Here is a 12,038-nt window from a genome sequence, read left to right as displayed (position 1 = left end):
ACTCTACCTCACACACACATTCTGATTCCAGTCCAGGAGCCTCAGTCCACACTGTGCCTTAGGTGCATTCCTATTACCCTGCATGATTCAACAGTAACCCTCCAAAGAAGGGTTAGTTTTAAAAAGAATGTATTGCTATGATTATTTACTTATTTAGTGTCTGCATGTGCAGGTCAGGGGACAACTTACTGGGGTCATTTCTCCTCCCCCACCATGCAGGTCCAGGGGTCAAAGTCAGGTTGTCAGGCTTCGTGGCAAGTACTCCTAACTGCTGTCCCAGAAGTATTGTTTTAATTTCCATGTTACAGATGGAGAAACAGACAAAGAACTTTATTTGGGTCATAGATCTTGTTACTGGTTCTTTGTGTTCTTGTTTTCTCAGTAATTTTGTTTTTACTGTGATGATTTATTAGGGCTAGCTCTGTGTGTGTGTGTGTGTGTGTGTGTGTGTGTGTGTGTGTGTGTGTGTGTGTATCCTAGCAATTCAGTAGCTATTTGAAGAGGAAACACCTATATGTTAGAAGAAAGCATCATTGATCTTATCTTAAATGCTCCAGCCACTACTAAGTGATCCTCAGTGAGTATCCCTCCTCATCTTCTCTTACTGATTTTCATGTGGCAGCTACCAAACCTAGCTTCACAAAGGTGTGATGTCACTAGAAGAAAGGGACCTTGAGCTGGAGTGTGCAGCGCTCCACAGCTGTCAAGTGTCACCAGCCTTTCCCTGAAAGTTTCAACATAGCCCGTGGGGAATTCAGTCCACCACCCCAGTTACCTCAGCTCAATTTGGTGACACCAGACCTTGTGGCACATAGGTAGTGGCAAGTTCCGCAGCGGTGACAGGTTCAGCTTTAATTCACCTCTGTCGGCTATGGTGCTTCATCTACCTCACATACAGCAAGTGCCCACTAATTGTTATTGAAAGGAGAGAAAGACCCCCTCTTAACTTTGAGGCAGAAGTTTATGAAATCCACTAAAGAACAAGAGGCATGGAAGCCCAGAAAGACCATTGATATGGTGGCCTGGTGTCATTGGACCTTCCTTCATTTAAGAGTACCTTGGCTTTTGAAAAGCTGCATGTAAGTTGATGTGACTAAAATTATTTAAAACCTAATCACAATACTGGAAGCTTAAGGCATTTGAATAAGTGATTTTATTTTTTTTAAAGAAGCCTTGCTTCTGACAGAGATGCCCACTGCTCGGCTTCCTACCCCATGTTTTGAGTTTATAAAAGGATCTTCCTTCTGGTGAGCCATACCACGGACTGTACTTAAGCTCTGACTGTTAGGCAGATTTCTTGAAATAAGGCCTCCAGCTTGCTGGGGCACACACAGTGCAGCCAGCACGTGTGCGACCTTGCACTTATGGATCTTTTAACCCGAGGTGGGTCAGACGCGGCCGCCCTCCCGAAACCCTGTGGGGTGCACTTTGGCTTGATGAGGAGAGCGTGCACATAAAACTGAATGCGTTGGCTATTGCATGATTAGACGCGGCCGCTCCTCCTCAAGTACAGAATCAGTGTCCAAACAGATCTGGGGTGGCTCGAGGTGACGACAGAAGTCCTAGCTTCAGTGTGGACACTTGCCCTGGCTCTGCAGCTACAGAAATATTTGTCATTTCAAAAGCTTGAATACAAAGCAGGGATGTGCTGATTCAAGTCAGTCTCGGTGTGCCTGCATCTCAAGGAACTGGCTCCCACAAATAAAAACTCCAGGGAGGCTGGCTTGCACTGTTATCCAAGGGTGCCGTAGATGGTACCGTGTTGAAGTCTTGCAGTTGAAGTAACTGGACAGCCATGAAAGGTGGTCTCTGCAGTGGGCGGGTCCCCTCTGAGTTTCAAGCTGCAGAGCACACAGCAGGGGAAGAATTGTGGGTAGTAATTTAGGTATTAAAATATTAACACATTTTTGCATATTTAATGTGGTTTCCTTTTTAAATAGTAGGCAGATTATGGCCTACAAGCAGATAGGTTTATGGTTTTAAATTAAATATTAAACATTAAAAAAAATTCCAAAAGGAGCTACTTCATTATAAATATTTTTAGCTAATCTGAACAAGAGCTTGCTTTCTTTTCAACTTCTCTGATTATGTATCAGATAATTTACAACCTCATTTTATGGTTGTAACTTGTAATTTGGAGTTTCATGTGTTTTAATCTTATAAATTCAAAACTTTCTCTTATTTGCCTTGGGCACACACAGTATTTGGACTTAAAATGTGGTCACAAGGTAGGCTCCATGTGCATTCAACACACTGGGTAGGGCTACCTCCTCCACTTACTGTGGAATAACCTGCGCCTAGTCTCTGAACTAAGTGATGGTCTCCCTTAACCTGCCTTTCCTTTAAATTCCTCATCTCTAGTGGGTGGACAGTTTGCCCAGAAAGGGATCGAGATGCCTTAATGGCTTTCTCATATCTGCTTCCTACAGGCCAAGATGCCCTTCGATGCCAACAAGCTGTACTGCAGTGAAGTGCTGGCCATCCTGCTTCAGGACAATGATGGTAAGCTCCCTCCTGTAGAGACAGGGCCAGGTTGGGAGCCACACTCGGATGCTCATAGCCGGTAAACTTGCCTTTGGCATTGCCCGGACCCTCCACTCACTCTCTCTGCAGCTTTGTGCTCTGTCAAGCTGTATTGATTTTGTTTGCTGATGGACCAGTGGTAGACGGCTGTAAAATCTGACAGTTGGCTTCATCTTTTTTCTTCCTCTGTTTTCCTCCTTTTAGAAAACAGGGAGTTGCTGGGGGAGCTGGATGGGATCGATGTGCTTCTTCAGCAGTTATCCGTGAGTAATCTTTCTGCTTCCTGTGAGCCACGAAGGTCCATGGCCTGCTGTAAGTGGGTGGAGCTGGAAAACATGAGAAGGAACAGCACGGGGTGCACTAAGGCAGGCTGGAGGTTACACTGGTGGCGCACGGTTTGCCTCCTTTTCTTAGTCATGGGTTCTTTCTGACCAAGTGTCACTGTGAACCTGGTGAGTCCTTTCCTGACTATTAGCCCAAAGGCGGGGAGCTTTCCTCTGTGTCCTTAGGCCAGAAGGAGCCCATTCTGTTCATTTGCCTTACTCTCAACATTCTTCCGTTCCTTCCTTTTCCACCCCTAAAGGAGTCTGCTCTTTCAGGCTCCAGGTGAGCTCAGGGAGACCCACTTCTGGCACAGTGGGCTTGAGATCGTGGGGACAGCGGGGACGGTTGCGGCATTGCAGGCCGGAGTGAGAGATCAGAGTCCGACGTTTGCTTGATCAAAGGAATGGAAATGCAGTTGAACTGCTGGCTTACTGGCCTTGTGGAAATGCCCTCAGCTGTGCTATTCCAAAACCGTGCTGGAAAGAGATCATTTGGACACAGGCTGGAGAGTGTTGAGTGTCTGGGATGGCAGTTTGCATACAGCTTCCCTGTGATGCCAGCCTAAAGTGACTTGGCCTCTACACTAAAAATAGGGCTTTGTGGTGTGAAGCTGTTTCCCATCCCCATGAAGGGCTGTTTCAGGTCCCCATGAGGGGCTCAGGCCTTATCCTGTGCAATCACTGATCCTATGGGGCTGCCTACCAGGCTCAGAGACTCTCCCAGCCTTTGCTCAGCACGAGCATGCAGAACTGCCCAGATCCCTTCCTGAGATTTTGAGCCCCTACTACTGAATGGGGGTTTGGGGGTTCAGCAGTCCTGTTCAGAAGCAGCACCTCTTCACAGGAGATAGGATTGGCTCCTCTGGGTTGTGGGCACATTAGAAGGAGAAGAGAGTTGGTGAGGTTGAACTGTGCAGGAGCAAGGATGTAGGGTCTCTGCCAGAGTTGGTTTTGGACCTGAACTATGGTTTCAGAGATGTCCCTTTTCTATTTCACTGTGTGTGTCCCTTATGGGCTTGTCTGTTTGTGTCATAGTTCACAGTGGAAGAGGGTTGAGGGGTGCTATTTTGTTTTGTTGATCTGCCCCCTTAAAGCTGTCAGTCACTCATGGACCCAGTGCTCAGCTAAGTGTTTAGTGTGTTTATATGAACTGGTATGTATGTATTTAGTGCCCACAGGTCAGAAAACTGTTTCTTTAAACTGGAACCTGGCGAGAGCTTCTTTGGAGAGTTCTGTTTCCTTGGTAGGGAATTCATGACAGGCAGGCTTTGCAAGTTGTAGGATGGTGGCTGATGATGAAACAGCATCCGTTGATGGCTCCTTTCTACTCTCGTTGTTTGGCAGGTGTTTAAAAGACACAACCCCAGCACAGCGGAGGAGCAGGAGATGATGGAGAACCTGTTTGACGCCCTCTGCTCCTGCCTGATGCTCAGCTCCAATCGTGAGCGCTTCCTGAAGGGCGAGGGCCTTCAGCTCATGAACCTCATGCTCAGGTATGCTTCTGGGCCTGCCTGTCAGCTTGCTCCCCTCCTCACTGATGCCTCTCGGTTTGCCCCTCACTGCTCATTTGGATTTAGGATGTGTAGCTGTGGTCCATTAGTCACTTGAGTTTCTCATTCATCCTGAGCAATGTTTATTTGGGGATGTGTTCTAATGTGTCTGATCTTTTCTGAAATGAGGATTGGTGAACAAAGGTGTATATTGTTTGTGTCCTGGCTGTCAGTTGGTAATGTGGCCACTACCTTGAAGGGCCATGTCTTTGTTCTTTTGTTCTGTTGGTTTTGGGAAAAGCTAAGTATTACCTTCTAAACCAGTGGTTCTCAATCTTCCTAATGCTGCAACCCTTTAATATACAGTTCCTCATGTTGTGGTGACCCCAACCATGCTACTTCATAGCTATAATTTTGCTAATGTTAGGAATCATAATGTAAATATCTGATATGCAAAAATATCCATATGCAACTCCTTGGGGGGTCGTGACCCACAGGTTGAGAACCACTGTTCTAAACTTAGCTGAGTTTTCTCTGTAGACCTCTCTGTCTATATTTCTGCTGTTGACAGCAAAGTATTTATTTGTATTCATTCAGTAATAAATTCTGCATGCTGTGAGCCTAAGCACAGGGAATATGAAAATGTGAAGGATGGTTAGAACTTTGGGCTTAGTGCTTTCTTTAATGTATCTTTTTATTTTTGTTCTAGTCTCTAAAGATGACACTGCTCCAATGTCTCAATTCCTCCATGGAATCTGAAAATTGGAAATAAATGCTTTGTTTTGATGACTGTTATTGAGAAATGTGGTGAAGGAAATACTTGACCCTGGGAAGGAAAATAGAGTTTCTGAGGAGGTGACCAGAGTGGAGGACCTCTAAGAGACAGCTTTTGAAATTGAGAGGCACTGGGTAGTGTTCTAATCTTTATGGAATTCATGGGACTGAGCTAGGGTCCGACATCTTGAAACCTCTAGTCACGTGCAGTGACAACTCTGAGCAAAGCTATGTCTGTGAAAATGTCTTACTAATTTGGCATGCATTTATTAAGTGTAACTGAGCTGCAGACATCCAGTCTGTTTCCTATTAGAATGTTGTCAGGCCCTGGCTTGTTAAGTGTCGGGGAGGCCCCCCCCTTCCGGAAGCTAAGATGCCACTCTGTGACCTGAGCACATCCTGTCTTTGGGCGGACACTGTCTTCTAGGTTTGTTGTTTTGTTTGTTTTAACGTTTTAGTCCCGTCACACTCTAATGTTCCGTATTGTTTCTTTTGTTATTCATGAGAGCGCAGTGACTGCTTGAGGGACACAGGGGACATCCTACATAGCATTCTTCTGTTGTTGACATTGGGGCCATTTCCAATGTTTGTTATCATGACAAATTCCACAATGACCCATTTTGTGTTTTAAATGATTTGGGGATTATCAATGTCCATATCTCTAAAATTTCTTTTCTTTAGAAGGCTTGTGGAGGGCTGAGGTATGTGTGTCATCCAGTGTATCCTAGACCTTGGATTGATTGAAAATCTTTTGAGAAATTGCTTTTAAAAGCAAATTGTTTTTTAAAGTGCAGAGAGAATTACGGAAAACTATTCAGTGGCCTGTACTGTTGAGCTGATTCTGGCTTTCCTTTCTTAAGATTGTTTATTTCTGACCCCTCAGATTGCCTGTCCTCTATTGGAGTGACCACTGTCTCTCAAGCAGCAGCATTCAAAGCATTGGCTTTCTGGGTGTTCTAACCTTAAAGCTACACTCTACAGGGACTTCCCCATAGCTTCTTACAGCTCTGAACTGCCAGTGTCTGCGGATGGTTGAGTGCCGACATGAAGTGATGAATTCCTGCAGCATATGGCTCTGTAATGTGTAGCAGTGGGGAGCTGAATAAATAACCAGAAACAGGGATTATTCAAACAGGAATGCTGAGGTTCTGGGAGGCTAATTAAAGAGCTCCAAAGGACTGGGGCCAGAGCCTGTACCTCTCGGATCTGCCTCTCAGTCTTCAGTGCTGAAGCTGCTGTGTGACTCCTTCTTTTGAATTAATTAGTGGTATTCACAGACTCAGCATTTCCTTTTGTCTCTTGTCCATGTGCTTTGTTTCTCATTGTTTTTCTCCTTCAGACTTCCAAGTGGAAAGTTTGTCTGGAAAGGAAAATTTTCCCTATTATATTTAAGTTGTCCTCTGTCTAGAGAAAGCCCATTCAAAACTAGGATGCTGGAACACTAGAAGGACAGGAAGCTTTCTGTGGGTTTGTTGCCCCTGAATATGAATTTTCCCTTGATTCCATCAGTCTCTGGACTCCTGGGAGAGGCCAGCTCGCACAGAAGGCAGTTCATGGGGTGGGAGGATGGGCTTTGGAGTTGAGGTGATTATGCACTTGGATCATGGGCCTCTCATCTACAAGCTCTGAATATTTGCTGAGTTGCTTTAAATTTCCTGCCTCTGACCTTATTTACTTATTTTTATGAAAAGTAAGAGAAATAGTGCTAAATTTTCAAGGGTTTTGAGGGAACCTATTTTATAAAGTTGGGCCACTCAGAGCTACTAACACATTGATAAAGTACTATGTTAATTGTATGTTAAGTGCTAGGTGTATTTGGTAAACAAGGCAAGATTCCTCTCTTTAAGAAAGTTAGAGGCATCTGGGTGGTGGTGGCAGTGTGCACCTTTAATCCCAGCACTCTGAAGACAGAGGCAGGTGGATCTCTGTGAGTTCGAGGCCAGCCTAGGCTATAGAGTGAGTTCCAGGACATCCAGGGCTACACAGAGAAACCCTGTCTCGGAAAGAGAGAGACAGAGAGAGACAGAGAGACAGAGACAGAGAGAGACAGAGAGACAGAGAGAGAGAAAGCAGCTAGTGAGAAGGTCAGACACTGAGTAATTACTATACCCAGTGCAGTAACTCTTAAGAGGAGCAGGTTTTCCCGTATATACTTAGGAAAGTTTTTAAATTTCTGGTTATAGATAAGCAAGGATCACCAGTAAGGTAGTCATTTATGCACATGAGCAGGCACATGTGCTCATATGCACACATATGAACACACACACACACACACACACACACACACACACACACACACACTTTCTCTCTCCCTCTCCTTCCCCCTCCCTCCCTCCCTATCCCCTTCCCTCTCACCCTCATGCTGTAACCCAGACCCTTGTTTCCTCTGATAGCACCCTTGGTGTATGTGATTGACCCTCACGATGGCAGCCTTCTGCCCGCGTCACTTCTCCAGCAAATGCTGGATGTGGAACCCTTTGTTTGCTGTGCCAGACACCACTGGACTGCCAGCATGTTTATCTGAGTCCCCAGCTAGACTATAAGCTTTTTTTTTTAAACTGTGTAGTCCTGGCAAGTCTGGACTCACAGAGATCTGCCTGCCTCTACCTCCCTAGTTCTGGGATTTAAGGCGTGCACCATCATACCCAGCTTGGATTGTGAGCTTCTAAGAATAGGGACCCAATCTTCTCGTGTACAACAGATGTACATTGGCTTTCAGTTCATCTCCTCTGTGTGAGCCAGAAAATCTGAGAATACTCTTACTGTTTAGAACCACTGATGCAGAATTCCTAACAAAGCCTTGCAGAAAGGAGAGAGACTTGTTTAAAGACCCTGGAGTGAATACTCGACCTCTTACCTGAAGTGGCTAGCCCAGAATTTCCCTGCCACCTTTGTAGAAGATGAAGAGCCCAGAACGGCCTGTGGGTGTTTATGATACGGATCCTCAAGGTTCAGAAAGACCAATATTCGAGGCAGCTCCAGGCTCTGCCTGTGCCCGTAAAGGGTTCTAGCTTTGTCTTCTTTGGGCCTTAAACTCTCATCTGTCCTCCCTCATCTCCCGAGTCCTCCTGGGCTGTGGTTTGGGTGGCATTTCCTGCCTCCTGTCTGCTCCAGGCTCAAGGCAGCCTTCAGCAGATGTTAATGGGACTGAACGCTTGCTCTACCCAGTTCTCACCTCTCAGGCCTTGGTCTCCTCCCCGCCACCCAGGGGCCAGGTGAGTGCTCTGGTTCTTTGCTCATTCCTGTGCTGTCTGGGTTTCACAGAGCTCGATGGAGCCAAGGTGTGTGTGGATTGGGGGGGGGGGGGGCATTTTGTGTATTGTGTGCTTCTCTCACTGCCAAAGAACAAATGAAAACGAAGAAACAATTGTTGTGGTCATATTGAGAGTGAGTCTCATGCGATAGAAACAGCAGGCAGCCCTCCTATCCTGTAGGAGCCACAGTGAAAGAAAGAAAAAACACACTTCCCATGTGGTCCCATAGCTGATAGCTGAGCACAGAATGGGGTGGGGCAGAAGGTGCAGAGGCTCTGGGCAATGCCCAGCATGACATTGACAGGGAGAGAGAAGTGGCTCTGACACACAGGTGTGCCATGCCTGGCCTCTGTCTTGGTCCAGAATTGAGAACAATGGCAGAGGATATAGGATAGCCTTGGTGAGCAGAGAGGGTGTAAGGTGGCCTTTGGTGAGTAGATAGGTTGTGGGTGGCCTTTGGTGAGTAGATAGGTTGTGGGGTGGCCTTTGGTGAGTAGATAGGTTGTGGGTGGCCTTTGGTGAGTAGATAGGTTGTGGGTGGCCTTTGGTGAGTAGATAGGTTGTGGGTGGCCTTTGGTGAGTAGATAGGTTGTGGGGTGGCCTTTGGTGGACAGGAGAAGAATTGTGGTAGGAATGTGAGCCAGCTGTTCTTTAAGACAAAACAACAGGAGAGCAGGGACGAGAGCAGGGAGCAAACACCCAGGGCCCAGGCTGCCCTCTCTGCCCATCTACCTGGCCACAGCCCTGTTCAATTTTACAGAGATGATTGAGTGAAAAAATTCAAAGCTGGATATGGTGGTGAATGCCTTTAATACCAGCACCTGAGAGGCAGATACCCTGAGTTTGAGGCCAGTCTGGTTTATAGAGTGAGTTCCAGGATAGCCAGGGCTATGCAGAGAAACCCTGTTTCAAAATACTTTTTAAGAAAGGGGGGGGGGGGGTGCTAAACTTCAGAGTTCAGTTTATTGTGCTGTTTAAGGATGTGACCGATCAGAGGGCAGTTTGCAGAATTATAGACAGTTTGGAATATAGCGGAAAAGGAAGGTGGTGCTGTCACTGCCCCCAGATGCCCTGAATGAGCTGGGTCTGCCACTAACTTCGTCCCTACCAATGTCTCTCTCTGATGAGATGCTAGCTACAAATAGAAGAATCCAATAGATCTGGTTAATTTTGGCCTGTGCTCCAAATGGTCTTCTGGCACCACCAGCAGGCACTCTTCACCAGGTGTCCTTGTGTGAACAGTTTGGGGCTCTTTAAGAACTGCAAAGCCGGTGGGACAGGAAGAATTACATTGTCAGTTTCCTTAAAAATGTTGACATGAGGCTTATTACTTCTGTTGTAAACCCTGTTCCAGTTAGAAAGAGAGGAGACCACCGTGCTCCCCAGAGATGTGTTCAGCGCAGCCTGGCTTGTGTAGCAGAAACACGGTGAGCCCATCTCGGTTATTAACTGTAAAGGTGAAAAGAGGACCAGAAGGGCACAGTCACATCCATCCACATCACCATTCTTGTTTGGTTGCTTTCTGCTCTGAGAGATTTCAGGAAGGTTTTCCTGGCTCAAGAATGTGACAGAGAGGGTGATGCCATTGTCTGCAGAGTGGGGCTCAGTGGGCCCATTGAACAGGGCTGTGGCCAGGTAGATGGGCAGAGAGGGCAGCCTGGGCCCTGGGTGTTTGCTCCCTGCTCTCGTCCCTGCTCTCCTGTTGTTTTGTCTTAAAGAACAGGCACTTTCATTCTCATCCTTCACCGTGTTTCAGGAGCTAGTAGATAGAGTTTCTCAGGGTCAGGCAGAAGAAAGCACTCGCAGGCCTGGAGGGCAGCTGTGCTCCTGTGGGGCTGAAGATGGTCTGTGTTCTGAGCTATGCATACACATAGTGGACTTGTTTGTCCTTTTCCCGCAAGCCAAATATCACTGTTCTGTCTTAGACGGATCCCGATAGTTTGCACCTGTTCTCTGGGAACCAGACAAATGCTTCACAGGCACAAAGCAGTCTATCCCCCAGCCCTGCAGGCTGGACGGTACCACTTCATGAATGGAGAGTGCCATGGTAGAAGCAGATTAGCTGACAGGAAGTGGTGGCAGACCTGTCTGAGCCTTTCTGTCTGACTTGCTAGCTCTTCCTGAGTCCAAGGTAAATTGTGTGTATTTGAAGTGACTATTTGATGAGTATTGCTCTGTGTAGATCCACCCTTCACACCCTTGCCGCTTGCGTAATGACAATTGTCTTTATCACACCACGTGTTTTCTTGTACCCGTTCCCTCCATAAATCCTCCTCTCTGACGCATTGTTTCTAGGTAACGATCGATTTGCTTTCTGGCCATTATATATTAGATTTCATTTTATGGAATTCAGTTTATGGAGTAATGCAGTGTGTGCTTTTGGTGGGGATTGGTGGTGCATATGACCAATTTCACCTGATATAATTTTTGGTGGGGATTGGTGGTGCATATGACCAATTTCAGCCGATATAACTTCTTTTGAGATTTACCCTTGCTATGTAGCAGTGGTTTACCCCTTTTTCACCACCATGCAGTATTCCATCCCATGAGTAAACCAGTTTGTTGATTCACTTGTTGATGTACATTTATATCTAGTTTTTAGCCCTTAGGACTGAAGCTAAAATGAACATTCCATGTGCAAGGCTTCAGGCACACATATTTCTCATTGTTCTTGGGTTAATACTGGGCAGTTGAGTGGTTCAGTCATGTGATTGGTGTGTACTTTTTTTTAAGGTGCAGCCAGACTGCTTTCAAAATAATGCCATTTTGAATCCCATGGCAGCGTGGGAGCTCCAGGAACCCTGGTTTCCGCATTGGCACTTGGTCAGCTGCTCGGTGGAGTTGTGCTACTGTATAGACATTGGGGGAAGGCTCTCATATGATTGGAGTTTGCTTTTCTTTATGGGGAGTGGTGTGTGTTGGGTATCTGAGTGCATACTCTGACCTCCACAGTTCTCTGCTGGTCGTTCTCTTCAAATCCTCGCCCTTTTGGTGGTAGGAGGTTGTAACAGTTATGACCGCTATAGAAGTCCTTATACGTCATCAGTATGGTCTCCTGGCAGGTGTGTGTACAGGCATTGTGTTCTGCCCTTTGCTTTTCATTGCCACAGTAGTCTTGTGAATGAGTAAATCGACTGCTTTGTGTCTTTTTGTCTGTTGACAAATGTACTTGCATGTGAGTCTTCCCTCACCCTTCCTTTAAGTCTATAGACTGTAGTGATGGACTTGCTTATTCCTCAGCTTGATAATTTGTGGGTTTGATTTTCTGTTTTGTTTTTTCTTCTGATCAGTGTGGCTAGGGGTTATCAATTGTATTGATCTCAAAGAACCAGTTTTTGTTTAACCATTTTCCTCTACCCCTTTTGTGTTTTTTGTTTTGGTCGTTTCTGCTCTGGTCCTGGTTCTTTTTTGCTTTTGTAACTTCAGGAGGGCCAATTTGCTCTTTCCGTGACCTTTCAAGGTAGAAATCTGAAGTTGTTCATTTGAGGGCTCTGTTATTTTCTAATATGTGTACTGTCGTAAATCCCCTCCAACTCAGCATCAGGGTGCCGTACTCACTTGTGCTGTAATGTGTTTTCATTTGTATTTAATTCAAGATGCCATTTTGATTTCATTTTTCATGAAGTACTTTGAGGGTATTGTTAAGTTCTCAAATAGTCGATGCTTTTCCAGCT

The 12,038-nt window shown here is 46.0% G+C and overlaps 1 protein-coding gene across 1 annotated transcript in view; it reads left to right on the top strand.

Annotated features, from left to right (window-relative positions):
- The window catches only part of Ctnnbl1 (catenin beta like 1), a 174,015-nt gene that overhangs the window by 82,210 nt on the left and 79,767 nt on the right, over positions 1-12,038 (top strand). Inside the window, exons 8-10 of the mRNA XM_036184644.1 lie at positions 2,430-2,502; positions 2,728-2,786; positions 4,191-4,339. Of these exons, the coding sequence (XP_036040537.1) occupies positions 2,430-2,502; positions 2,728-2,786; positions 4,191-4,339 (281 nt within the window). The remainder of the gene's footprint in view (positions 1-2,429; positions 2,503-2,727; positions 2,787-4,190; positions 4,340-12,038) is intronic.

This window comes from Onychomys torridus, chromosome 4, assembly GCF_903995425.1.
Source record: "Onychomys torridus chromosome 4, mOncTor1.1, whole genome shotgun sequence".
Classification (NCBI taxonomy): domain Eukaryota; kingdom Metazoa; phylum Chordata; class Mammalia; order Rodentia; family Cricetidae; genus Onychomys; species Onychomys torridus.
Note: the sequence above shows the minus strand (reverse complement) of the source record. Positions and strands in the feature narration are given on the sequence as shown.